This window comes from Pantherophis guttatus, chromosome 6, assembly GCF_059756535.1.
Source record: "Pantherophis guttatus breed Tessera chromosome 6, ASM5975653v1, whole genome shotgun sequence".
NCBI classification, from domain to species: domain Eukaryota; kingdom Metazoa; phylum Chordata; class Lepidosauria; order Squamata; family Colubridae; genus Pantherophis; species Pantherophis guttatus.
Window position 1 is genome coordinate 18,784,964 of NC_142068.1, and position 27,067 is coordinate 18,812,030.

Consider the following 27,067-nt stretch of genomic DNA (forward strand, 5'->3'; position numbering starts at 1 on the left):
GACATTGTCGATGGAGGGGGAAATATTAAATCTAATGAAGCCCTGAGAGACCAAGGTATAACTTTAGATTGGTGGACTTATCTGCAAATAAAATCAAGATACCAGAAAGATAAAGAAGAGTATGGCCTAGAATTAGGATATAATGGATTAGACAAAATTTTGATGGGACCAGGGAAAAAAGCGTTGGCCAAGCTGTATAACTATTTGTTAGAGGAAGACAGAGATGAGGATATAATTAGAAATCAATTGAGAGCATGGGAGAGAAATATTGGACACAGTTTGAATTTTAATGAATGGGAAGAAGCCTGGAATAAAAATTATAAATTAACTAGAGCAGCCACATATAAGGAAAATCACTACAAAATGCTTCATAGGTGGCATTTGGCACCTGCAAGATTAGCAAAGATGTTCCCCAATGCGCAGCCAAACTGTTGGAAATGTGGCCATGGCCATGGCACCTTCTTTCATACGTGGTGGACATGCCCCGAAGCAAAAAGGTTTTGGAGCAAAATTTGGAGATGGTTGAAAGACATACTTAAAGAAGACATTGATCTGAACCCAGAAATATTTCTCCTGGGAATGGTAAAGAAAGGATACGTAAAGGAAAAGGTCCACCTCCTAATACACATAACTACAGCTGCCAGACTAGCATATGCTCAATACTGGAAAAAGAAAGACCTACCACCAGATGACCTTATAATTAATAAAATATTAGAGTGTGCAGAGATAAGTAAATTAACTCATGAGATAAATGACGATGAAAATTCTGATTATGATACTGTGTGGGGAAGATGGTACGAATGGATAAATGGTAGAATTAAGGAAGAAACAAAAGGTGCAGAAATTAATTAGAAATGTATAGTATAACTGACACCAGACACTTATTCATGTATTTATGTATAAACACTGCGAAACCAAATAGATAGTTTATGGCTCAGTGTATTATATTGCAGGAAATCCTTGATTTATAATGGCAATTGGGACTGGATTTTCCACCATTAAGCAATGCAATTGTAAAACAAGATAACATCATTTAGCAACGGCAACCCCTGCAATCCCAGTTGCTGTCATCACCAAATCAGTAGGTTGATGCACCTTCTGCCAGCTTTCAACATTCAACTCAGTGGGGAAGCCAGCAGAAAGTTACAACTCCCAGATTCTAGGAAAACTGTCCTGAAGACCGATCCAGACTGGATCCTACAACATTATCCTGGGACACATATATTTACCTTCATTTGTCTTAGTTTTTATTCAATACATCATAGTTAATCCTATCATCACATATCCTAGTATCTTAATCTAATTCTACTATCATGAAGACCAATGTCTAGGGTGCATCTGTGAGGGAACCACTCAGACGCATTCAGAGATATTTATTGTATAGAAAAAACATGTTGTAAATCCTGAAATGCAATTCCATGCATACTTAAGTTGGGACTACCGGTAAGTTCCACAAACAAGGTCAGTCCTTTTGTCTGAATAAACATTGATCCTCTAAACTTATGTGACAGAAATTGGAGATTTACTTCACTTGATTGTTTGGCCTAGGTGAGGGAATGCCCTTCTCTTTCCAGCTTGTACCTTAAACAGGACAAATCCTAGTTTTCTGACCCTGAGTTTCTCCTCAAGGAAAGCTAAACATTATCTTCAAACACTGCATTTTTAAACCATTAAACATTATCTTAGTACTGTAAGTACTAAGGTAGTACTGTATCTGAAACTACAAATAAAGATAAAGTAGCAGCCAGTTCAAAAAACTTTCCAGTTTCTATGGTCTCCTAAAAGTCGAATGAGTAGGCCTTCACACAGTTTATACTGATCTTCTTGGATCCTCCTAGATCAATTACTGGAACAACTTTCTCAGAGCTAGAGCAAGCCTAAGCTTAAATAGCTGCAGAAGAGGCTTTTTCACAACAAGTAGAAGTTGAACTGTGGAACTTTTCCTGACTGCCACCTAGCTTAGGGGGTGGAGGAGTGAAAATTTATGATGCTTTATAAGCCATGATCGAAAGTTTAGCATACTAAGTGAGCTCAAGCCACTCTACAATCATGACATACTAAACAAACATAGTTGAGACCTGGATGGAATATTAATTAAGTTGTGTAAATGCTGGGTATGTTTTTTAACCTAGCTAGAGTAACAATCACAGTTTCCTTGCCTTTTGATAAGATAGTCCAGCATTAAAAGAAGGATACAAAAATTGGAAATGAATAATTAGGTCTTAAGAGTGTCAAGAGGAAGGAGGGAGAAAGAGAGAGGGAGAGGGAGGGCGGAGGGAAAGAAAGGGGGGAGGGAGGGAAAGAGGCAGGCAGGGAAAGAGAGAGAGAAAGAGGGAGAAACAGGCAGGAAAAGAGAAAGAGAGTAGGAAAGGGGGGAGGGAAAGAGAGAAACGAGGGTGGGAAAGAAAGAGAAACGGAGGGAGAGAGAGGGAGGGAAAGAGAGAGGGGGAAAGAAAAAGAGAGAGAGACAGAGAGAAAGAGAGAGACCAGTTCAGTCTCTTTGTAATTTGGTGATACCAAAATGTCAATCTGTAATGGATTTATTTCAGTTTCCCCATGTTCATGCTTCTTACCTTCTGTGCTCCCATGTTGTAATTCTGTCTTTGCAGCTTCAGATTTTCTGTTCTTACATGGCCATATCACCCGCTGGACCTCAGAAAGGTTCCATTCTAGGCACATCACAAACACAATACCATTTACCTTATTGATTTATTAATCAAAACTGCATTCCGTTCTGAAAGAGCCTCTGCCTTCCCTCAGCCTGTTGAGTACCATCTCATTTGAAGGGGGCATTTTTAGCACTGCACTAAGAGTTGTTCTTAGTTTTCTTGATAAAATTGCACGAGTGGTTTACCATTGCCTTGTCCGTGCAGTATGAATTGATGCCTTTGTTGTTGTTACTGAAGTGATCATCTGGCATCTTCCTATATCGCTACTGCCCAATATAGGGGCCTGCTTACTTTACCTGGGCAACTGGGGTGATCCTACTTGCTCTATCACATTCTTGATATACATTTTTGGTGTGAAATTCACTCCCCCTTTCCCATTCACGATGATACAGAATACAGGTAGTCCTTGAGTTATGACTACAACTGAGCCCAACATTTATATTGCTAAGCAAGACATTTGTTAAGTGCGTTTTGCTCCATTTTACGACTTTACTTGCCACAGTTGTTAAGTGAATCACTGCAGCTGAAGATGGTTGGCAAGTGAATCTGGCTTCCCCATTGACTTGCTTGTCAGAAGGTCGCAAAAGGGAATCACATGACCCCGGAATACTGCAACCGTCATAAAGATGAACCAGTTGCCAAGCATCTGAATTTTGATTGTGTGACCATGGGGATGCTGCAATGGTTGTAAGTGTGAAAAACGGTCATAAGTCACTTGTTTTCATTTAATGACTTGTTTGAACAGTCATTAAATGAACAGTTATAAGTCAAGGACTACCTGTAATCCCATCTGCAATTATATTGGGCGGAACAGAAATACGTATAAATAGAGAATCTCTTCAGCTTTAAAGGGCACATCTGAAACCACCTCAATTTTACTTTCTTAGTCTGCGTTTCTGAGGAAAATATTTTTAATGGGATTTGTACCCAGCTGGGCTGTTTTATGAGCAACTGAGTGCACTGAATTTCTGATATATAAATAGCTCCAGGTTTCTGTGCTGTAATCACCACATGCAAAAATTCCACATTAAGCTCAAAATAATCGCTTGCACCAAAAAAAACAAATTAAAAGAAGAAAATCATTAAAGCAGACAACTCATAAGGAAGATCATTGTGATTCAGAACTGTATGTTTATAATAAAATATAGCAGTTTAGGCAATATTAGGCCACTTTGCCTCTGAGAATGCTAGCCACAGTTTTCTAGGGCAGGGGTGGGCAACTGTGGCCCTTTTATAACCTGTGGACTTCAACTCCCATAGTTACCCACCCGTGTTCCAGGGAAACGTCAGGAAATCTGTTGTCTAGATCCTGAAGCCAGGATCTAGATAACAGCAGATCCCACCACTGGTCTGAATCTATCATCTCCTATCTTCCTTGTTTCTTTCTACATGCTATTTGCTTTTAACTTCTGGCATCTGCCTGGCCTAGATTCTGCAGTTTAATCTTGGCAGGGTTTTTCAGAAGCAGTTTGCCATTGCCTTCTTCCTAGGGCTGAGAGAAGTGACTGGCCCAAGATCACTCAGCTGGTTTCGTGTCTAACAAGGCAAGACTAGAATTCACTGCCTCCTGTTTTCTCGGTCTGATGTCTTCACCACCACACAAAACTGGCTCTCTGCTTAAGACTGATGAATGGGATAATAAGGCATTTGGCAGTAACAAATAACCCAAGAGAAATACAGAAGTTTGTGTAATGCATGTTGTGTGGGCAAACCACAACTACATCCTCCTTTGCATTTCCTACAACGGATCTATAGAAAGGGAGAATGTTTTATTTAGTTATTTTTCAGTAAGGCGTTTCAAACATCCAACTTTATAGGTGTGCATAACAGAGCAATAACCAAGTAAGTAGAAAGGTACTTGCAGAAGGTAAATAAAATAACAGCAAAAGAACAATAAAAGTAGGCCAAGCAGGTTATATTTAAATAAAAATGAAAACACTATATAAAAAAGCTATTTTTATGCCCCGTCTATTGCCCAGAATTTATCCATGATTATTTTTTTAAAAAATAGAGTGTGATTCATATATATGCAATTTTTACTTTTTTGCAGAGAATGCCATATACCGTATTTTTTGGACTATAAGAGTATAAGACGCACCAAGATTTCGAAGAGGAAAACAAGAAAAAAAAGTTTTTGGCCTTCGTGTGTCCAGTTTTTGCCCTCCCCGACCCCCAGAAGCACTCTGCAGGCCTCCCAAACCCTCTGTGCAAAAAACAGGCCCGTTTTTCATGGAAAACGGGTGATGCACCGACATTTCTACCCTCTTTTGGGGGGGAAAGTGTGTCAGTGGTGGGTTGCTACTGGTTCGGTCTGGATCTTGTGAACTGGTAGTAACGGCAGCGGGAGGCTCCACCTACCCGCCTGGACATCATCACAGATGCTATGCGCATGTGCAGAAGTGCGCACGCTCCAATTGCAAATCGGTAGCGAAGGTAAGTGGAATCTATCCCTGAAGTGTGTCTTATACTCCAAAAAGTATGGTAGATAAAAGAAATAATTCTTTTCTCCTTCTTGTTTTGAAGTAGTTGCCTTTTGGAAGTCAACAAATTTTAATCCAATGATTTGTCATCGCCAAGAGAATTCTTGTATTTTCATGATCTTGGTGAGAGTTCTGATGGACTGGTTTTAACCAGACAAGCTAGCTGTTCAAGTTTGGAATAAATTGAGAATTATTGCAAAATTGTAGAAAGGTATATTTTCCCTTCAACTTAATAGTTCCTTTAGGTTCTACTGTGCACTAAACAAGCAGCTTACAATGAATCTTTAACCATATTTACACAGGTATACAGCTGGTCCTCAACTTACGAACAAAATTGAGCCCAAAATTTCTGTTGCTAAGCGAAACATTTGTTAAGTGAATTTTGCCCCATTTTACAACCTTTCTTGCCATAGTTGGTAAGTGAATCACTGCAGTTGTTAAATTAGCAACATGGTTGTAAAATGAATCTGGTTCCCCATTGACTTAGTTTGTCCGAAGGTCACAAAGCCCAGGATATGGCAACCGTCGTAAATAAGAGCCAGTTGCCACTTGTCTGAATTTTTATCACATGACCATGGGGATGCTGCAATGGTCATAAGCATGAAAAAAGGTCTTAAGTCACTTTTCAACTGTAACTTCAAACGGTCACCAAACAAATGGTTGCAAGTCATTTGTATACTTGTGATCCTCTTTTCTTATGTTTCAGAAAATGTTGATCAACTTTTGTTTTATTTTTGCAGTTGAACTGCCTCAAGGACACTACATACACGTAAGGATTCTTATTGGGTGCCCAAAATTCAGTGAAAATCACTGCAGTGAAAATCATTGCAGAGGAAGCCTTGGTAATACAGTGGTCTAAGGCACCCTGTTATTAAGCTGGTTATTAAGACCAGCTGCCTGCAATTACTGCAGGTTCGAATCTCGCCAAGGCTCAAGGTTGACTCAGCCTTCCATCCTTTCTAAGGTAGGTAAATTTAGGACCCAGTTGTGGGGGCAATAAGCTGACTTTGTATAAATATACAAAAGAATGAAGGCTATTGCTTAGCGCTTTGTAAGCCGCCCTGAGTCTCCGGAGAAGGGCGGCATATAAATCAAATTTAAAAAAAAAAAAATCGTCTGCTCCAAAACATAGAAAGAAGAGTGGGTGAGATGATCAAGTAGGGGTAAAGAAAGGAGTGAGAATTACTAATATTAATCATTTAATTATGTAAGAAGATCCCCACACTTTGAAAGCACTACTTAATGTCTGAAGCTAACACACTTTACCAGTAGCCTGAAATATGACTACAGTAGCTTGTCTCAATTCTGTAGACTATATCCGTAGTGGAAATAATACTTATTAGTCATGTGCTTTGATTCTTGGAGCAGGCCGTAGTGAACGTTTGAGTTTGCATTAGGTAATTCTGAAATGTTTATTAGTGAAATTGGAAAAGGAAGATACTATCAGAAAAATATAATTCTTTATCCAATATTGGGGGGCAAATCTTGACATAATTGACATCATTTTTGGTGTTTATTGTTTTGATTGATATATTAGAGATTTTGCTTTGTTTCTTTTTACTTAGGGTGTCTGCCCAGTACAATGTGATTTTGGTGAGTTGGTTTCCACCAGGCTTCTATTCCTTTTTTCCCTGAATTGACTCTATACATTTACTTTACTTTACTTTACTTTTATTTGATTTCTATACCGCCCTACTCCCGAAGGACTCAGGGCGGTGCACAGCCAACAATAAAATACATACATACAAAATTTAAAAAGTCCCTGATCCTGTTGGTCTAAACTTCCTTCTTTTTGGTGATACTGAAAGGCATTATTTTTATTTGCCCTGTAGCATCAAAGGGGGGATTAAATGACATGGGTTTTGTAATTTGTTAACTAACATAGTTACTTTGTATTTTAATTTGATTTATTTTCTCGCTTTTAAAATGATATCAGGTTTGTTAGCTTTTAACATTCCTAAACTGATAAACAAGCTGGAGACTAGCTCCAGATAAGAAAAAGTTTGTTAGTACAAATTGGGGATTTTTTTTGTGAACTCCAAACAACCTTTTCCCTTACAATCACACCCCTTCTGATGTCAGACCTCATTTTAATGAACATCTGTGATATTGTGGGATGCAAATATGTAACATGTTTGACTGCATGTAACTGATTGCCTGTGCAAAGGGAAAGTTACTTTTACCCTGTCCAATCAACTTTCCTCTTGCATTTTCTTTGTTGTTTTAACTATAAAAAGGAATGAAACATGGGGCTCAGGGTTCTCTCTTCCTTTTTCATAGACAGATCCCACTTTATCAGGGTACCCTAATAAACTGCTTTTAAATGATCTTCCAACTCAGCTGCTTATTGAGAAGGTAAACTGAGGCAGAACCTAGGGCCAGATTTGGCTTTCAACATGCTTTGATTACTGCTGGATTTCTAGTACTGTATTGGTATCCTCACTATTTTCAAGTTAGTAGAAGTGTTAGAATCTCAGTGGAAATTCTACAGTGGAATGAAATTCATTTATTGGATTTATATTTTTTCATGATTAAATGATTAAATGATTAAATACTGTGCTAGTACAATAAGCTACTGTGCTAATACAATAAGCTACTAAGCTTGTAAAATTTATTGTCTTGGGAGTAGGCATAGGTTAATGATCTTTTTTCATAATGCATAAAAAAACATTCCAAATAACCTAGATTTGAGTTATGCTACACTTTTCCCCCCTTCATTATGCTATTGTGATCTATTTATTTCCTTTCTCCCTAACTTTAAATACATATAAATCTTTCAGAGCAGTAAATTTATGATGAAACAATGCCTAAGTGGAACAACCAAAGAAAAGAAACATAATTAAAATGCTTTGTGGAATGCGGTCTCTTCGGAATCTGGTTGTCCCCAATCCAGTTAGTGTTTTGTAAGGCTCTGCAGTCCTGGTTGTTTCCTCAGGGTTCAGGCAAGGAAGCTAGGCAAGCTCGTTTGATGATGAGATGTTATGATTGGAATGTTTTGTGTGTCTTGGACATCCTGGCCTTTAACTGTTGAGTTTTTAATCTTTGTATACCATTGATTGTTTATGTGCCGTCATGTCGTTTTGGATTCCTTGTGATGACCGTACAGATAGATCTTCTCCATGATGATCTGTCCTTAACCTGGTCTTTTAGGTCCTGCAATGGTGCTCATAAATATTATAACTGAGGCCATCCACCTCAAGGCTGATAGTTTTCCCTCTTCTCTTTCTTTTCACTTTTTCCTGATTTGGACACTTTTCTAGAGAATTTTATCTTTGCATAATGAGTCCAAAATAGCATAATTTGAGCTTGGTTGTTTGCACCTCAAGTAAGAAATCTGGGTCGATTTGTTAGATAATCCATAATCCAAAATTTCCTTTCTTGGCTGTCCATGGTATTCTTGGGAATCTTCTCCGTCATCGAAGTTCAAAGGCTTAAATTCTTAAATCTGGTTTCTTCCAAGTCCAACTTTTACTTCTGTAGACTGTCATGGGCATATTTTGGCTTGCACGATTCTATCTTTATAGGCATAGATACCTCATGGCATTTCAATATCTTTTCTGAGGCCTTCATAACTTCTTATGTAATATATAACAATAACAGAGTTGGAAGGTACCTTGGAGGTCTGGTAGTCCAACCCCCTGCTCAAGCAGGAGACCCTATTCCATTTCAGACAAATGGCTGTCCAATCTCTTCTTTAAAACCTCTAGTAATGGAGCACCACAACTTCCGAAGACAAGCCATACTGATTAATCGTTCTAACTGTTCCTTGTTCCTACTGTAATTCTATCTTTGCAGCTTCAGATTTACTTTTCCTGTATGGCATCATCAGCAACTAGGCATCTCAAAGGCTTTCATTTAGCAACATTATAAGCACCATTAGAACTCTGAAAGAGCTTCAGCAATTCCCCAGTAGCTTGTTGAATACCATTTGACCTGAGGGGCTCATCAGTCAGCACTATATTGTGAATCATTTTATATTTTCTATCCATGTAGTTTTCTTGGTAAAAATACAGGAGGGCCTTACTATTGCCTTCTCCTGCACAGTTTAAATTGATGCCTTTGCCATTGTCACTAAAGGGATCATCTGCCTCCAGCATCTTCCAATATCGCAGCTGTCCAATATAGGTTCCTGTCGCTCTAGCTGGGTAGCTGGGATGACTTTGACACCTTGAGTGACCCTGCTGGGTATCTGTAGTCTTGATATATACTCCTGACGTTCTTTATTTATTCCTCCCAGGAATGCTTACTCATACACATATGTACAAACTGCCTGTCAGCCTGACCGTCTTAGCTTCCCTTCAAGCTTGCTGCCAGCTGCCATGGAAACAGAGGGGGGAGCAATGAGTATTTGGGAGGGGAAGCGTGCAGGAGATGTAAGAATGGGTTTTCTGAGAAGAGATGGGGAAGATCTGATCTCAGACAAGCCAGCTTGGGTTGTTTATCATCTTCAAGGCCAACTATCTTGGGAAAGCCAGGCAGAAAGGAGGACTGGTGCACCTGGACCAGAGGCATTCCCAAAACATCTTCCTGGCCGACGATTAAACTCTAGTTGCTTGGCTACTGGGCTCTGGAGTTATTTTCAATTTGTCTTTTCACGTGTGTTGGCTTCAGACCTTGCCTGGCTTTTGCTGCAATCAACTCTTTCCTAGTAAAAGTATCTTTTCTCTGAATCTATAGAGTCGAGGGTTTTCTTTCTTGGGGATTGATCGGAGGCAGCCCTGACACTGTCATGATGAGGTAGCAAAGCAAGACCCTTGAAGGAATGAGCAGCCATACCAATTAGATCAGAATAGAGTTCCTTGGGACATTGGAGGTCTTCTAATACAGCTCCCTGCTCAAGCAGGAGACCTTATACCATTTAAAGTGATTTCCAGTCTCTTCTTTAAAACCTCCAGTGATGAAGCACCCACAATGTCTGAAGGCAAGCTCTTCCACTGGTTAATTGTCCTCACTGTAGGAAGGAAGGGAAGGAGGAGAGAGGGAGAGGGAGAGGGGGAGAGAGAGAGAGAGAGAGAGAAAAAGAGATGCTTAGTATATAGTACTGTTAAACCTTTATATTGGAAGTAGTTTCTCTTTAATAAATCAATAACTTTTTAAATGTTGATGTGTGAATCTTAAATTTTATTTTGATAATGATTTCGATTCCCCTGAATCTAAACCTTAGTGAGTCAGAATATCACATAAGGAAGCTTTCCCATGATTAAATGTCCTCAATGCTTCCTAAACCCAAAGTTTAATACATTGAATTAATGTTTACATCGGGTCAAATTGTTCTTTTCTTCGTTCTAAAAGATGCAAAATATACTCCCTGTCTAGGAAGAATGGATTGCTTGAATAGTTCACGGAGTTGCAATAGTGGAGATTTGTTGGTAGCTGATTTGCTCATTTTGCAATCTTTTTTTTTTTTTTAATCTGCTCCAAAATACTTCCACTGTAGGATGTGGCCATCATAACCTCATCTGTTATCGAAGATCTCTCTGAAAAAACTGATGGTGCCTTGAAAACATAATGAGACTACAAGATAGTACTTTGAAAGCAAATTCCCTTGTCACCTTTCGGTCAGAATTAGAGAACCCATCCCAAAAAGTCCATTCCCAGTATCCTTTTATTGCTGTGTGATACATTTGCCAGTCATTAGTTTGTGTAGCTTGAACATTATTGCTTTTAACTAATACTTCAGATTTATCAGAGAATCACAATGAACTAGTAGGCGGTTATTTCTACCAACACCCGATAGCTATCTATAAAATAGCATGGATGTCAGGGTTCCAAGTAACACCCCCAACGAAAGAAAACTCTGAGGCTCGAGTTTCCTCAAAGTTCTATTTTATTAGAGATGTCATATTGTCACATCTGGGAAAACCCGAATCTGAAAGCTTCCAGGTTTTCCCCATCCAAAGGAAAGTTCAAGTCCCTGCCCAACACCCATAAATCCATCACATGGTCCACTCAATGCACCATTCCAACTGGAGATGCCTTCCAGGTGCAGGGCAAGATGTCCTGGACTTTCTGAGAAAGGAATGTTATTATGACTATATATCACTCTGGCTCCATACAATCCTCCCTCCCAGTTTCCCACAGTAGTAGTGAATGTGGCAGGCCTGAAGATCCAACGAAAAAGATGACTTCCAGGCCCGACAATGGAGCTCATGAAGTATCTTCTATTTCATCTCAGCCACAAATATACAACCATGAATTATGAATAAGGTTTCAAATTAATGGAATATTATTGAAGAGGTGCCCAAATCAACAATGCTCTTTTTCCTTCCAATGTAACTGTCTCTTAGGAGCTAGTTGAAGTATAGAAAGTGATGTTGGAAATGCCACTTGACCAATATAATCTTTTCCTGCCTTGGTAATCAATGTGCCCTCCTGTTAGCAAACCCTCTCAGCTCTAAGCAGGTTTATACATGCCAGGATCTGCATTACTGCACATCCAAAGCTGATTGTCTCAAGCTGATTCCCATTTACCTAGAAGTTAGTGCTGCTGAACCCCATGGGACTTATTTCTGAGTAGATCCACATACAATCATGTGCAATATTTCAAGTGCAGTCTTACCAAGGCATTATAAAGTACCACTTTATAATGCCTTGGTAAGACTACACTTGGAATATTGCACCCAGGTTTGATTGCCATGATATCAAAAAAGATGTTGAGATTCTAGAAAAAGTGCAGAGAAGAGCAACAAAGATGATTAGGGGACTGGAGGCTAAAACATATGAGGAACACATTGATCCTTTTGGACCTTAAAAATCTCTCTCTCTCTCTCTCTCTTTCAAATTTGACAACTTCAATTTTAGGAGTTGAAATCCACACCTCTTAAAGTTGCCAACTTTGAAAATAATGGCTCTTGATATTCTCATTGCACTTGATTCTATTCAACTCTGTGTGTTCAGTTCAGCTTGGTCTACTACAGTAAATGAACTGGATAATTCCACCTTAAGGTTGCTCAACATTTTTAAAATATATTTATTTATTTATATTAATACTGTACTTTTTAAAAAGTGGCAGGGCCAGCATGAACGCAAAAGTACGTGCAGCTCAACTTGCGGAAGTCCAGCGCATTGGCCGGACTGCCATTCGGCCAACTCAAGCTGTGCGCATCCGTGCCAGCCTGCCACTCATGCAGCCTGGTTCTGAATAAGCCATGGCCTGTTAGTGGACTGCAGCCTGGGGATTGGGGGACCCCTGGCATATGGAACATCATATATGCTGATGGATCCATGAAAATGCAGGTTAGCTTGCTTTCAGATCATACATTTTTTATGGTACAGTATTTTTGGCTAAACATTTGAGAGGTAGCTTATCTGCAGATGGGCTGGTACGTGTTTATAGTTAATTAAATTAATTAAGTTAATTAACAAATACATACGTTTATAATGATAGTTTTTATATTGTGATTTGATTAGTTTATGTCGCCCAGAATAACTTCTGACAACTATATAAATCTGAAAAGAAATAAAGAAAAATGTTTTCCATTTTCTTTTCTTTCTTTCTTTTTTGAATAAAGAGATTGTGACAGTAGCGTCGCTAACTGTTTATTCAATCTCATGTTGCTGTAAGTGAAACAAGGAACTGTTTCCCCAGTTCAATCCCACTGAAGGCTTTCAAAAATTCTGGCATAAGAACAGAGCAGAGTATTTATTAGATGGGGTGGGTGTGGAGGTTAACAAATGTTTATTTTTATTCAGGTAGAATAAAATATGAACACTTCACTTGAGAACTGAACTCCATTGCAATCAAAGTGTTTTCCTAAGGAGATGGCCAACACCCGAGAATGCCGTTCAGTCCACTCTGTGTGTTTCCTTATGTGGAAACAACTGAATTCCATCAACTCTTTAGGAGGAGAGGGTGGAATTTGGTTCTGGTCCAGGCTCCAGAACAATCATTGGCTATTTCCCCATTACCGTGGATAATGTACCATTACTTTATCTTTTTATTGCCTTTTTATTTAAGAGAACAGCATCACTAAAAGAACCTAGACAATGATGAAGAAAAATATTTATAGTCTTCAACACAAAGACCAGCACTTTAAATATCAATACTGATATTATCTATTGCAAATAATGTTTTAAGGAAGAAGAGAAATGGTGAGCAGATTTTAATAAATCAATCTTTAATTGTAAGATTCCTCCAAGATACTACACACACATATATAGTTCTAAAAATGCCTTTTCAGTGTGTTGTCATACAATATTTGTCAGTTAACAAAAGGAATTAAAATAATTTCTAATTCACCTTCAGCATGCTAATGACCAGATGACTACAAACAGTATAAATCCTTCCATTCCCCATCATTCAATCAGAACTGAAGAAGCTTCTTGGATGAGAAGTGAAATGTTTTCTAGGAAAAAACCAAGAAAGTCCAGTTGTCTTTTGGAGAAGCACCCTTGGGACAGCCTGGATGAGTGAAAATTTCCATTGAAAATCCCTAAAATACTAATATGATACACTATCATATAAAATCTAGAAAACTGGACTATAAATCCATAAATTTAACTGCCAAATTTACTGATAATTTCCTAAATAGGAGTTACATGCTAGTGCTATTACCATAATTTCGAGCTCTCTTACTATTTCCATTAATTCTGTCTAAAACTATTCTTACAACAGTTTTGAACCCAAGAATTTGAGGATGGCAAACTGAACTAGATTATCCATTAGAAACAAGAATAATAATGTCCAGGATTTATGAATTTCCCAGGGTCTCTGAAATAGTTTGACGCTAAAATAACCCTCAGAAAATGAAAAGAAATGACAAAAATGCTTTATAAACACATATATTGTATACAGACTACAAGTATGTATACACACAATGATTAACTGACCGAAGTTTTAATTATCATGAGGTCATACGTCATGTGAAATTCACCATAGAATCCTGTCGCTACTGATTCGCTCGTGGGCACGCTCGCATGTGATGCTTCTGCGCATGCGCAGAGACGTCCGGGCGGGTGGGCGGAGACTCCCGCTGCCACCGCTACCAGTTCGCCCGATCCGGAGCGAACAGGTAGCAACCCATTACTGATTAGGGAGCTGGAGACTAAAACACATGAAGAATGGTTGCAAAAATTGGATTTGTCTAGTGAAAAGAAAGACTAGGGATGACATGATAGCAGTGTTCTAATATCTAAGGAGCTGCCATAAAGAAGAGGGCTATTCTCCAAAGCACCTGAGATAGGACAAGAATCAGTGGATGGAAACTAATCAAGGAGAGAAACAATCTAGAACTAAGGAGAAATTTCCTATCAGGAAGAACAATTAATCAGTGGAATTGCTTGCCCTCAGAAGTTAGTTACTTAGGAGGAGGTCTCCTTGAGAGTAAGGCTTGAGACTAATTGGCCACTCCCTTAGCCTATTTAAGTTCGCTCACAGATAGCAAATGCTGCTGGAAACAATGTTTAATTACTATGCAGAGCATTTTGAGAGTGAGTTTCTTGTTACATCGTGGTTTGCCAACCGTTGTTGGACTTTGTTTATTCTCTGTAATTCATAGCAGGCTGATAAGGACATTTGCACTGAAAGCCTGCATTTTGAAAGGGGTCTGTTTGTATTAAACTGAGTTTTTGGAGCTTTGTGTGTGTCACACTCCTTGGGATCCGGAGCTGGGGCAGAACAATACTGTAAAATCTCCATTCCATCCCCACTCCAGGGGAAGGTTACTGCAAAATCCCCATTTCCAGTTGGGACTTGGGAGGCAGAGAATAGATGGGGGCTGGGCCAATCAGAATTTTTACTACCGGTTCTCCAAACTACTCAAAATTTCCGCTACCGGTCCCCAGAACTGGTCAGAACCTGCTGAAACCCACCTCTGCTATACTCCTTTCATGAAACCCTCATCTTGCTTCCTCTTGTCTACTTTCCTTGAATACAAATGATGAAAGTAGCCTCCCCAATTTATTTTTATAAGGTGTGCGTGCGTGTGTGTGTGCACTTGCACCAGTGGTGGGTTGCCCCGGCTCGGATCTGTTCGCAAGAACAGGTAGTAAAACCGGCGGGAGGCTCCACCCACCACCCCGGATGTTGTCATAGGCGATCGGCGCATGTGCGATCCTGTTGCGAACCAGTAGTAAAGGTAAGTCAAACCAATTCCTGACGTGCACACGTATGCAAGTGTGTATTGGAAGCAGATATTCACATACTTCCTTTGAGCAAAGGGGGAAAAATACTCTACTAATTACTGAAAGAGCCAAGTTCTCTTGAATTGGTATGGTAGTTAAAAGAAAAAAGATTCTGGAACTAAAGCTATTAAAGAAGGACACTTTTGTTCCCTAGAGACGACAAAGGAAAAAATGGTAAAAGCACTTTAGAAATGTGTGCAAAGTTACCTGAAGATTAAAAAGACCTACGAAATGTTCTTTGCTCAGAAAATTGTCAGTTTGTGATCAGGTTTACAAAGGATGCAGGATGATCAACATTTTTTTTTAAATCTATTTGTAAATTCACGCTTCTACTAGACATTCAACCAATCAAAAGATGGAATGAAAACTATTTATCTGTTCTGCATGCACACTATCAGCGAGAGAAGCTCCGAGGAGCTTTTGAAATGCTGTGGGTGAAGTCTAGCTTAGCTGCAGACTTCAAACTAGTCACTCTTGGCTCATAATCCTGACTCATAAACAAAGCTAACTGGAGCCTGTAAATTATGTTTCCCCTTTTATTAGCTTCCTCCTCAATCAGAATATAGCCTGTGCTAAGTAACAACCATATGTTGGGCTGACACACCTTATTACCTAGGAAACAGGAACTCTGATTCTTACTGAAGGATAAACTTTATTCTTTGACCTCCATGTAATTCAGCCTGCTGTATTTAATTACAATACCAAGCAAAATTTGCTAGAGACAGCTGATAACTTTTCAATGAGTTGTTAAATTGTAAGAGGCGTCACTTCGTTGAGTTGTCTATGTGTCCAAACTCATCCAAGTTCAGGCTAGAAGCATAGACCAGATTTCAAAGCAACATGCAAGCAACATACACAGATGCCCAAATGGTGAGACTCCATGAAGTCTCCATGCAAAGTATTGGTGGTTGAGAGCCATGATCAGGGGTGAAATCTACTTACCTTCCCAACCGGTTCGAAGTGCACACGCTCTGTCACATGCGCGCTTGGACCCTCTGCACATGCGCAAACCCTTCTGCGCATGAGCAGAGGGTAAAAAACAGGTTACGTCCTGGTTAAAACCAGGACGTAATGACGACCAGGCGGGTGGGCAGAGCCTCGCGCTGCCATCGCTACCAGTTCTCCGAACCACCTGCTGCCATCACTACCGGTTTGGCCAAACCGGTCTGAACCAGGAGCATTTCACCCCTGGCGATGATGTCACCTTGACAAGGTAGCCCAGACAAGGAGCACCAACCATGAATACTAACACTCCCTTTATTAAAAGATAATAGTAAAAGAACCTTGCAAGTGAGAAATTACATCTCTTCCAGGGTAAACCACACAGGAAAAACAACTAGATGAGCTAATTCTGTTTTATTGTAAGGTGACATTAATAGAATCTTGCAAGTCTGAAGACAATACCAACTTCTCACTACCACTTTTAACTGTTTAATCCATTTGGGGAGGGAGGGGGTCCTTTGTAAGTTTCTTTCTCTGATTGTTAAGCTATGGGGTGCTCCTCCCTCTCTTGCATGATTACCGTATTTTTCAGACTATAAGATGCATTGGACTATAAGATGCACCTAGATTTAGAGGAAGAAAACAAGAAAAAAATAGTTTTTGGCCTCGGTGCATCCCGTTTTCACCCTCCCCGGCCCCCAGAAGCACTTTGCAGCACTCAAACCCTCCGTGCATCCCCTTTTTGCCAAAAACGCACCCATTTTTGACCTGCAAAGTGCTTCTGGAGGCCAGGGTGGGTGAAAACAGGATGCACAGAGGGTTCAGGAGGCCAAAACGGGCCTGTTTTTTGCAAAAACAGCTCCATTTTTTATGAAAATGAGATTTGTGGAGCACTGCAGAGTACTTCTGCGGGCTGGGGAGGACAATAATATGACACGCGAAGGGTTCGGGAGGCCAAAAACAGGCTCTTGTTCAGTCTATAAGACTCACTGAAATTTTCACCCACTTTTTTTACGGAGGGGGGAGTGTGTCTTATACTCCGAAAAATACAGTATTTTGTAGACAGCATCTCTTCCTCTCATCTAACAAGGTCATCCAAATTTTCCATCATACTGCCCCCTCACCTTTACAGTCCAAGAAACTAGGGAGGGTCCCTACTGAGACTTTGCCATATTCCTATTCCTACTGCAGTCTAAGCAGCTTCTTATCCGACTGTTCTTCCATCAGTGTTCCAAGGTCGTTTCCACATATCATTACACCCAAGCACAGAGGATATATCTTGGAACACCCTCACATGTGTTTGATTCCAATCCCAGTAACTTGATCAGATAGTCCTTGAATTACAGCCATTTGTTTAATGATGGTTCAAAGTTACGATGGCCCTGAAAAAAATGTTAATAACTGATTCTTGCATTTACGGTTACAGTGTTCCCTCACAGGATCAAAATTTTGGTGCTTAGCAACAAACACATATTTATGATAGCTATAGTGTCCTGAGGGCACATGATCACCATTTGCAACCTTCCCAGAAACAGGCAATGGAGGAAGCTGGATTTGCTTAACGACCATGACAAAAAAGGTTATCCAATTGGGCATGACTCACTTAAGGACCACATTGCTTAGAGAGAGATGTTCTGGTATAGAGCAATAGATGAAATAGTTCCCATTTATCAGGTCGATTTAGGATGGTGTTAAATGCCTGCTTCTTGATTTAGCGTGGCAACATTTCCAAGGCAAATCCATTTCTTGAGGACAAGAATGCACTCAGCTCATGAAAAAAAAAAAAGCAATGTCCACCTATCTGTTTCTGCTTTATGTCAGAAGCAGGGTTATCTGATGTAGGCTATCTGGTTTGGTCATGCTGTCTGGTTTGCCTCCTGGATATCGTTTTGTTGTAAATAAACAAGATGGAACAAAATTTACTACTTATAAACCAAGTCTATAAACCAAGTCTTATAAACCAAGACTCTTATCTCTTATCAAAGTTGCTCAATATTTTTCTTCCTTTTTTTTTTTTTTGTTTTGTTTTGTTTTGTTTGTCCTGAACTACTCCTTGCTCTTCTCTTCTCTTGGTACACATTGGGAAATGCAGCCAGTTTGGTCTAATAGTTAAGAAACTGAGAACCTGTAAGTTCTAGTCCTACCTCAGGCAGGAAAGCCAGCTGGATAATTTTGGGCCAGACACTCTCAGCCCAACTCACTTCACAGGATGGTTGCTCTAGGGAAAATAGGAGGAAGGAAGGAATATTTGACGGGTTCGTCATCTTGAGTTATTTATCAAAATAATAAAAGTGGGATATAAATAAAATGTAAGGTCCAATCATAATAAGTTTAAACTCATAAATGCCAAACAAGAAACTTAAACAGAGGCTTGGGTAAAATAGCATTTAATCTTGATCAAGCTTAAATGGTTATCTGTTCCAAACACATACAAGATACATGCAGGGAAGAACTACAAACAAGAAAGGGAATGTGAACCCCTTTTATATTGCTTAAGAAAGTCATAAACCATCAGTTAAAACCCCCAATTTTGGCATCTTTGATTTGTGTATCCCCTGGAACAGGATAGAGCCCCTTAATTAGCACCATTAGCTTATCTCTTCCTGAACATCTTCTTTGTGTTCACACTTGGCTATTTAGCCCCCTGGAGTGAAGGGAACTCAAGATACAGCTACAGAGATAAGACTCTGATCAAAGGTGGAACATATGTTTTGACAAATGCCAGATACTTTATAGACCCCAATAACAGTATATGTTTGTTCCAGGAAGTTAGTCAATGTGGCATATTTGTGTCACAACTTTAAAGGCATAATATATGTATGTGTGCCAGGAAACAAATAGTTACAGCATGCAGGTATACAAAGACATCATATATCATACATATATATGTTGCAGGAAACAATTAACAAGTTTCTACTAATTCTAGTATATCTATTTCCTTACATTCCACCCTTTTTATTTAAACGGTGGAATGCTTTCCATTGTGGTGAATAGCCTTATAATTCTATTCAGCATATAAATGGAGCGCTTCTATGATCATACATTCCAGCTTCTGCCCAGGTGGTCAACCTTATACCTGAATTCTGGAGGCCAGTAATCTTTCTCTGGCCTACTTCCTCATAAACAGGTACACCCAGTCGATCACCTTGTTGTATGGGCAGTATATAAAAAGGAAAAATAGGTTTCACAGTTAATAACACACATGCTTTGTACCAGCGGCTAGGCAATCGCACATAGGCAAAATTTCCAATATAAGCCATCTGGAGCATGCCAATTAAGATTTACCACATCCGTCCATAACCCACTCAGTCTAGTTATATTTTCAAATGGGCTACTGGGTTGTGTCTGGTTAATACCCTTGCTGGTAATGCATGTGTCAGCACTCCAAGCTGCATTCCCTCCAGGAAGGGGATCGCGGGTTTGAACAGCAGACCTGTGATCCCCTTCCCAATTCCAAACATGACTTGTGCGCAGAGACAGAAAAAAGTGTACCGTGTTTCAGGCAGCGGATCTGGCCAGGAGGAAAGAGAAGAATCTGCTGAGAAGGAGGACGGGCGCGATGTGCAGAAAAACACTTTTAGGCGTCAGCGCTACAATCTCCTCCCTGAATCCAAAGCACTTCCCAGTTCCCCGCTGCACATTGCAGGGGAACTGGCCGCCACCTGAAGCGCGACTCTTGAGGTTTGCATTTTGGAATCTGGGCAGCGATGGCTGGAAAGGAGGAACGTTTTCCTTTAGGAGCTCCCATTCAGCTCGGCTTGGCTCCTGGGCGCAGAGAGAGGCAGCGGCGGCGACTCCTCACATTGCTGGGGAGTGAAGTCAGCGCAGCCAGAGGGGTGACCAGCCGCAAATCGTGGCACCTGCCTTGTTCCCCAAAGCTACTGGGCAGATTCCCCCGCCACACTGTCCCGAAGAGAGAGGGTTGTTCCTCAGGCTGTGCTCTGTCCCTCCCCCCAGAGCATGCTAGGGGTCTCTTTGGGGGAAAGCAAGTAGTTCCTGCACCTCTCGCTTGCAGGAGGAAGAGGAGGGCGGTGCCACCTTAAATGCTGGTACGCAGAGGTAAAATACTTTTTTCCTTGTTTTCCTCCCCAAAAATTAAGATGCGTCTTATACTCCGGTGCGTCTTATGCACCGAAAAATACTGTAATTGTGAATATTTTAACAGCGGCTAGAATTGTATTTGCAAAAAATTGGAAAGGAGAGAAGATAATTACTGATAAAGAAATTATTAAGAAAATGTTGGACTGTACTGAAATGAGTAGACTGACATTTGAAATAAGAGAACAGGAAGATAAACAATATTATTTGATATGGGAGAAATTTTATCAATGGATAGACAATAAAGCATGGAGATGAGATATTATATATGAAATGAAATTTGGATAAAATGTTTAAATACTTGTTTTTGTTAGAGGAAAGAATACTTGTCATATGATGAGATTTTGAAATTTATTTATTTTTTATTGAAAAGTTTTAAAAAAATTTACACATAGGGAAAACACAAATCTTAACAACATACCACATGGTTGCATAGAAGACAGAGAAAGAGACAAACAAAAGCTCCAACACTCTCCCTTATATTCATGTGTAGAACTTGTTCACTAACAAGTTTTACAAATCCACAGTATCAGAAACTTCCAAAAACAAATCACATCATATCTTAGCAAAATCAACATTTGCCTTACTTGCTTATACTTTTCTAACTCTTTCTTCTCACTTAACATTAAACTTTCAGTTCAGCTAAATTAGTGCCTCAAGCTTCTAATTCAAAGTTTAACTTTCTACTTTCCGAACCACCTGCTGCCATTGCTACCGGTTTGGGAGGCCAAAAACAGGCCCTTGTTCAGTCTATAAGACTCACCGAAATTTTCACCCACTTTTTTACAGAGGGGGGAGTGTGTCTTATACTCCGAAAAATACAGTATTTTGTAGACAGCATCTCTTCCCCTCATCTACCAAGGTCATCCAAATTTTCCATCATACTGCCCCCTCACCTTTACAGTCCAAGAAACTAGGGAGGGTCCCTACTGAGACTTTGCCATGTTCCTATTCCTTCTGCAGTCTAAGCAGCTTCTTATCCGACTGTTCTTCCATCAGTGTTCCAAGGTCATTTCCACATATCATTACACCCAAGCACAGAGGATATATCTTGGAACACCCTCACATGTGTTTGATTCCAATCCCAGTAACTTGATCAGATAGTCCTTGAATTACAGCCATTTGTTTAATGATCTTCTACCACTCCCATCTATTAAACAAATTAATCCTTTCACAGCACCAGTATCTGATCACCCTTCTAAATCTCTCTTTCTATATCTTGTGCTGCTAATGAACAAACAATACAAACAAACAGACAAAATACCATAGGAAGGGGCACCTTGACTCCGATGCAAAAAAAAAATATGCATCCATACATAAAGACATAAAAGAAGGAGGTAGGAAGAACAGCTTCCAAAATAAACAATCTAAATGAGGTATATACTCTGAAATATTTTTTTTCCAAAGTTTAGTGTTAACTCTCTGCTTTAAAAACGTTTATCAATGTAAGCAAAATCTTTCAAAATCATTTCTTTTAATTAAGCAGTTTAAACCTCAAAAATTTCCAGAAAAAGGAGGAAATAATAATAATAATAAAGATTAAAATCAAAATCAGGGGGGGGGGAGGTTAGTTAAGATGAGCCAGTGAGGACAGAAAAAAAATTCAAAAGACAACATAGAAATCTCACACCTTTTCTTCCCTCAGCATATTTTGAGAAATAGAGAAAATGAGTTTCTCTATTTCTTTTCCTTGCAACACACTGCAATCAGGCTGCTTGCAGAAACAATTTCTCATGCACACACGAACACACTTACCAATCATTGTAATTATTTCAGGGAGCTTTTTCACAAGCCAATGAGTTCCATTTTCTAAATAATTTTGAAGGTTCATCCTTCATCCATACACATACACACACACATATACCATTAAACAACATTTGCAGACCTGGGGAGGTTCTCCCTTTAAATTCTCCCTTTTTATTTTCTTGGGCCACCTATAGCTCATTCTGAAAGCAGTGGGAAAACTCAGAGAGCAGTTGAAATCATAAGTGTGATTGTGGGCCCTAATTACTCTTCCGTTTCCCACAGCTCCAAGCTGAGAAGTTTACTTAATTTGCAGGCTGGCCAGACATAGAGCCTTGGTAGTACAGTGGTCTAAGGCAACCTGTTATTAAGCTGGTTATTAAAACCAGCTGCCTGCAATTACTGCAGATTCGAATCTCGCCAAGGCTCAAGGTTGACTCAGCCTTCCATCCTTTCTAAGGTAGGTAAATTGAGGACCCAGTTGTGGGGGCAATAAGCTGACTTTTTATAAATATACAAAAGGATGAAGGCTATTGCTGAGCACATTGTAAGCCGCCCTGAGTCTCCGGAGAAGGGCGGCATATAAATCAAATTTAAAAAAAACACAACATAGCACAATCAATTCAGTCCCATTCAATTCTACATGCTTTTATGATAGGTGCATATCCAAGAATTTTTAACAGAAATCACACCAAATTGATCAAGTCAAATTATCTGAATCTTCCCATTTAGACAGGCTTTACCTTTTTTATTTCCTGCTAAATCCCGGGTGGGAAGAATAAACCTTTTCTTCTGTATTTGTAGTTCTTTCATAGTTCTCTGGCTCTTTTGAGAATGGTAAATTATCAAGATCTTTATAACACTGCAGTATTTCTACTCCTAGGTCTTCTTACCACACATAACAGCATAAATTAACCATATCTTCTAGGAGCTGCTCACTTTTACCCATTGATCTATCTCTTTAAGCACTAGATTGTTACTATGTGCCTCTGCTCTGGGAATGTGCTGTGCCTTCTCTTCCTAATGGACCTCCCAGCAAGCGCTGGCTTATTTTTAAAGATCCAAACTCTCCTTCATCCAACCTAGACCTCCAGCAATCGCTGGCTTATTTTAAAGATCAAGGTGTATAAGAGATATAGATACCTATGTTCACATAAACGACATAGGGTACCCCCAGCTTTCCTAGGAGATCCCTTCCCAAAAGGTTGATGGGACATTATGGCAATATTAGAAAGGAATGCTTGACTGATGGTCCCTGAATGTAGCCCATGTCAATCAAAAAGATTAAGATTTGTTCCCCACTTTTAGCTCCATCATAGGGTCTGGGGAAGCAATTGGCCCTCCAGAGCCCTGTCTATAATTTTCAGGATAAAATTCAGGGGTCTGGGCTGACATGAAGGGTGAAGGAGCTGGGGTTTCTGGCCTGGAGCCTCCCCGCCCCCTGTGTTGTCCTCGTCCTCGACTGGGACGTTGTTGTTCAAGGGGGCATTCTCTCCTCCAATGGCCAAATTGATGACACTGGGCACACTGGTCTCTCTGGATGGGGGTATTCCTGGGGTTAGCTGAAGCTCCCCTCACTCTTCTTTGGGGACTCAAAGCAGCTGTTAAAAGAGGGGCTTGTTTTTGCATTCTCCTGTCTTCTTTCTTTTCCTCTTCCTCCCTCTGGGCATAAACAATGAAGGCTGTCTGAAGAAGGGTTTCTAAGTCCCTAGCAGTCAGGGTTTCCAGTTTTTGCAACTTGTTTCTTATGTCAGGGGCGCTTTGGCCCATGAAAGTCATTTTCAGCAAAACATCATTGGCTGGACTATCAGGATCGAGGTCGGTAAACCTCCGGAACCCATCCTTCAAGCAATTCAGAAAATCAGTGGGGGATTCCTTAGGATTTTGAAGGATCTGATGAACACGGTGGAAATTTACTGTTTTTGGGACACCCAGTTTTAGTCCATGAAGGATAAAATCCCTGGCTCTCTGGAAGATGAGGGCACCTTGATCTGTGTTGGGGTCGACCTCATAGATGGGGCTAAAAAGAACCAGGGGTTCAGGCCATAAGGCTGGGGCATCATAATTAGTTTGAATGCCATGTTCTCTAGCAGCCTTATAGTGTGCCATGGTGGCTTTAAGAACTTGTTTTTCCTCAGTAGACAGGAGTGCCGACAGGAGAGTAAAAATCTCAGGCACATTAGGTTTATTTATTTATTTATTTATTTATTTATTTATTTATTTATTTATTTATTTATTTATTTATTTATTTATCAAATTTCTATACCGCCCTACTCCCGGAGGACTCAGGGCAGTGAACAGCCAAGATAAAATACAGATAGTACAAATATTAAAAGTCCCTTAAAATTATTAAATATTTTGGCCGAAACACAGATTAAAACACCCAATTTATAAAATCAAACAAATTAAAAATTTTAAAAAAGGAGAGTTAGGCCAGGCCAGCCTGCTGAAACAAAAAAGTTTTGAGAGCACAACGAAATGTGCGCAGGTCCGGGATCCTCTGTATCTCTGGGGGGAGCTCGTTCCAGATGGTAGGTGCCCCCACAGAGAAGGCTCTCCCCCTGGGGGCCGCCAGTTGACACTGTTTGGCCGACGGCACCCTGAGAAGCCCCTCTCTATGGGAGCGTACTGGTTGGTGAGAGGCTATTGGTAGCAGAAGGCGGTCTCGTAAATACCCCAGTCCGATGCCATGGAGCGCTCTAAAGATGGTAACCAAAACCTTGAAGCGCACCCGGAAGACCACCGGGACCCAGTGCAGCTCGCGCAGGAGGGGGGTCACATGGGAGCGCCATGTCGCTCCCATAACCACCCGCGCGGCCGTGTTCTGGACCAGTTGGAGCCTCAGGTGCTCCTGAAGGGGAGCCCCATGTAGAGAGCATTGCAGTAGTCCAGGTGGGAAGTAACGAGAGCATGAATGACCGTATTTAACGAGTCCCGATCCAGAAAGGGACACAACTGGCGAATCAGGCGGACCTGATAAAAAGTCCCCCTGGCCACGGCCGTCATGTGCTCTTCCAAAGATATCCGTGAGTCCAGGAGGACACCCAAGTTGCGAACTCTCTCCGTGGGGGCCAATGACTCGCCCCCAAAAGTCAGTGATGGCACCAACTGACTATATCGGGATGTCGGAAACCACAGCCACTCAGTCTTGGATGGGTTGAGCCTGAGTCTGTTTCTCCCCATCCAGATCCGCACGGCCTCCAGGCACTGGGACATCACTTCAAGGGCATCGTTGGGGTGGTCCGGGGTGGAGATGTACAGCTGAGTATCGTCAGCGTACTGATGGTACTTCACCCCGAAACCACCGATGATCTCACCCAGCGGCTTCACATAAATGTTGAACAGAAGGGGCGAGAGGACCGACCCTTGTGGCACCCCACATACAAGGGGCCTCGGGGTCGACCTCTGCCCCCCTGTCAACACGGACTGCGACCGGTCAGAGAGAAAGGAGGAGAACCACCGTAGGACGGTGCCCCCCACCCCTCTAGCCGGTGCAGCATGATACCATGGTCAATGGTATCAAAAGCCGCTGAGAGGTCTAATAGGACTAGGACAGAGGAACAACCCCTGTCCTGAGCCCTCCAGAGATCATCAACCAATGCGACCAATGCCGTTTCTGTGCTGTACCCAGGCCTGAAGCCCGACTGGAACGGATCCAGATACGATGATTCATCCAGGTACTGGGGGAGCTGTCGCGCTACCACACTCTCAACAATCTTCGCAATGAAGCGAAGGTTGGAGACTGGACGATAATTTGCCAACACTGCCGGGTCCAGGGAAGGTTCTTGAGGAGAGGCCTCACCACCGCCTCTTTCAAGGCGGCGGGGAAGACACCCTCACTCAAAGAAGCATTTATAATCCCCTGGAGCCAGCCTCGTGTAACATCCCGAGAGGCCAGCACCAACCAGGAGGGACACGGGTCCAGTAAACATGTGGCTGCGCTCAGTCTGCCCAGTATCCTGTCCACGTCTTCGGGCGACACAGAATCAAACTCTTCCCAGATAATACTCACAAGACCTGCCTCTGTCCTCCCCCCTGAATCTACCCAGTCAGAGTCCAGGTGTTCCCGAATCTGAGCAATTTTGTCATACAGATACTGTACAAAATCCTCGGCTCTACCCTCCAAGGGGTCCTCACGCGTTTCCTGGTGGAGCAGGGAGCGGGTCACCCTAAACAGGGCGGCCAGGTGATTATCTGATGACGCAATAAGAGCGGCAAAATAGTTATACTTCGCCGCTTTTATCGCCACCAGGTAGGTCTTAATATGAGACCTTACCAGTGTTCGGTCAGATTCAGAATGGCTGGCCCTCCAACCGCTCTCCAGGCGTGAGTGAGTGGCCATCACACATTGAACAAGTTCTACATAGCTTTGGGGATTCCCTGTAAACTGGAAGTCTTGCTTTCCAATTGAAAAGATCCAGATACAAAGATTGAGCTGCTTGGGGTGCTGAATCCTGTGAAGCAGGCTGGGACAGCTATGGTGTTGATGGGAGCACTGGATCCTGCAAAGCAGGCTGAGATGCTGCAGGAGGCACTTGAGCCAGTAAAGGCACAGCATTCGCATTAGGGGAAGGGGAACAGCGTAATATGGTGGGGAAAACTCTTCTTCCTCTTCAGTCACTTTATTCTTTTTATGAAAGTGACAAGGGGGCCTGGTGGCTCAGCAGACTGATAGCATTGTGATTAACACCAGCTGCCTGCAATTACTGCAAGTTCAAATCTCACCAGGCTTAAGGTTGACTCAGTCTTCCATCCTTTCTAAGGTATGTAAATTGAGGACCCAGTTTGTGGAGGCAATAAGCTGACTTTGTATAAATATACAAAAGTATGAAGGCTATTGCTTAATGCATTGTAAGCCGCCCTGAGTCTCCGGAGAAGGGCGGCATATAAATCAAATTTAAAAAAAAAATTAAAAAAATTTTTAGAAGAGGATGTTGGAGTGAGCCCACACGCCAGGAGTGAAATCTAAAAATTTTTGCTACCGGTTCTGTGGGCGTGGCTTAATTAGTGGGC

At 41.1% G+C, this 27,067-nt stretch overlaps 1 protein-coding gene and 1 long non-coding RNA gene across 14 annotated transcripts in view; one reads left to right on the forward strand and one right to left on the reverse strand.

Moving 5' to 3' along the window:
- LOC117678796 (uncharacterized) overlaps positions 1-27,067 on the forward strand; it is a 64,647-nt gene that overhangs the window by 6,234 nt on the left and 31,346 nt on the right. For 6 of the 13 annotated variants that reach the window (XM_087872081.1, XM_087872083.1, XM_087872085.1 and 3 more), the window contains 3 exons: positions 4,720-5,102; positions 5,890-5,918; positions 6,715-6,742. In XM_087872081.1, the coding sequence (XP_087728207.1) occupies positions 5,048-5,102; positions 5,890-5,918; positions 6,715-6,742 (112 nt within the window). In that variant the 5' untranslated portion in view covers positions 4,720-5,047. Of the gene's footprint in view, positions 1-4,719; positions 5,103-5,889; positions 9,820-12,155; positions 14,722-20,165; positions 20,273-27,067 lie in introns of those variants that run through there. The other 7 variants (XR_015728433.1, XR_015728434.1, XR_015728436.1 and 4 more) reach the window with 7 other exon arrangements.
- LOC148113046 (uncharacterized) lies at positions 8,393-19,803 on the reverse strand. The gene is made up of 3 exons (XR_015728438.1): positions 19,706-19,803; positions 18,358-18,431; positions 8,393-10,100 (listed from the first exon to the last, which is right to left on the reverse strand). It is a non-coding gene; the product is annotated as an uncharacterized LOC148113046 (long non-coding RNA).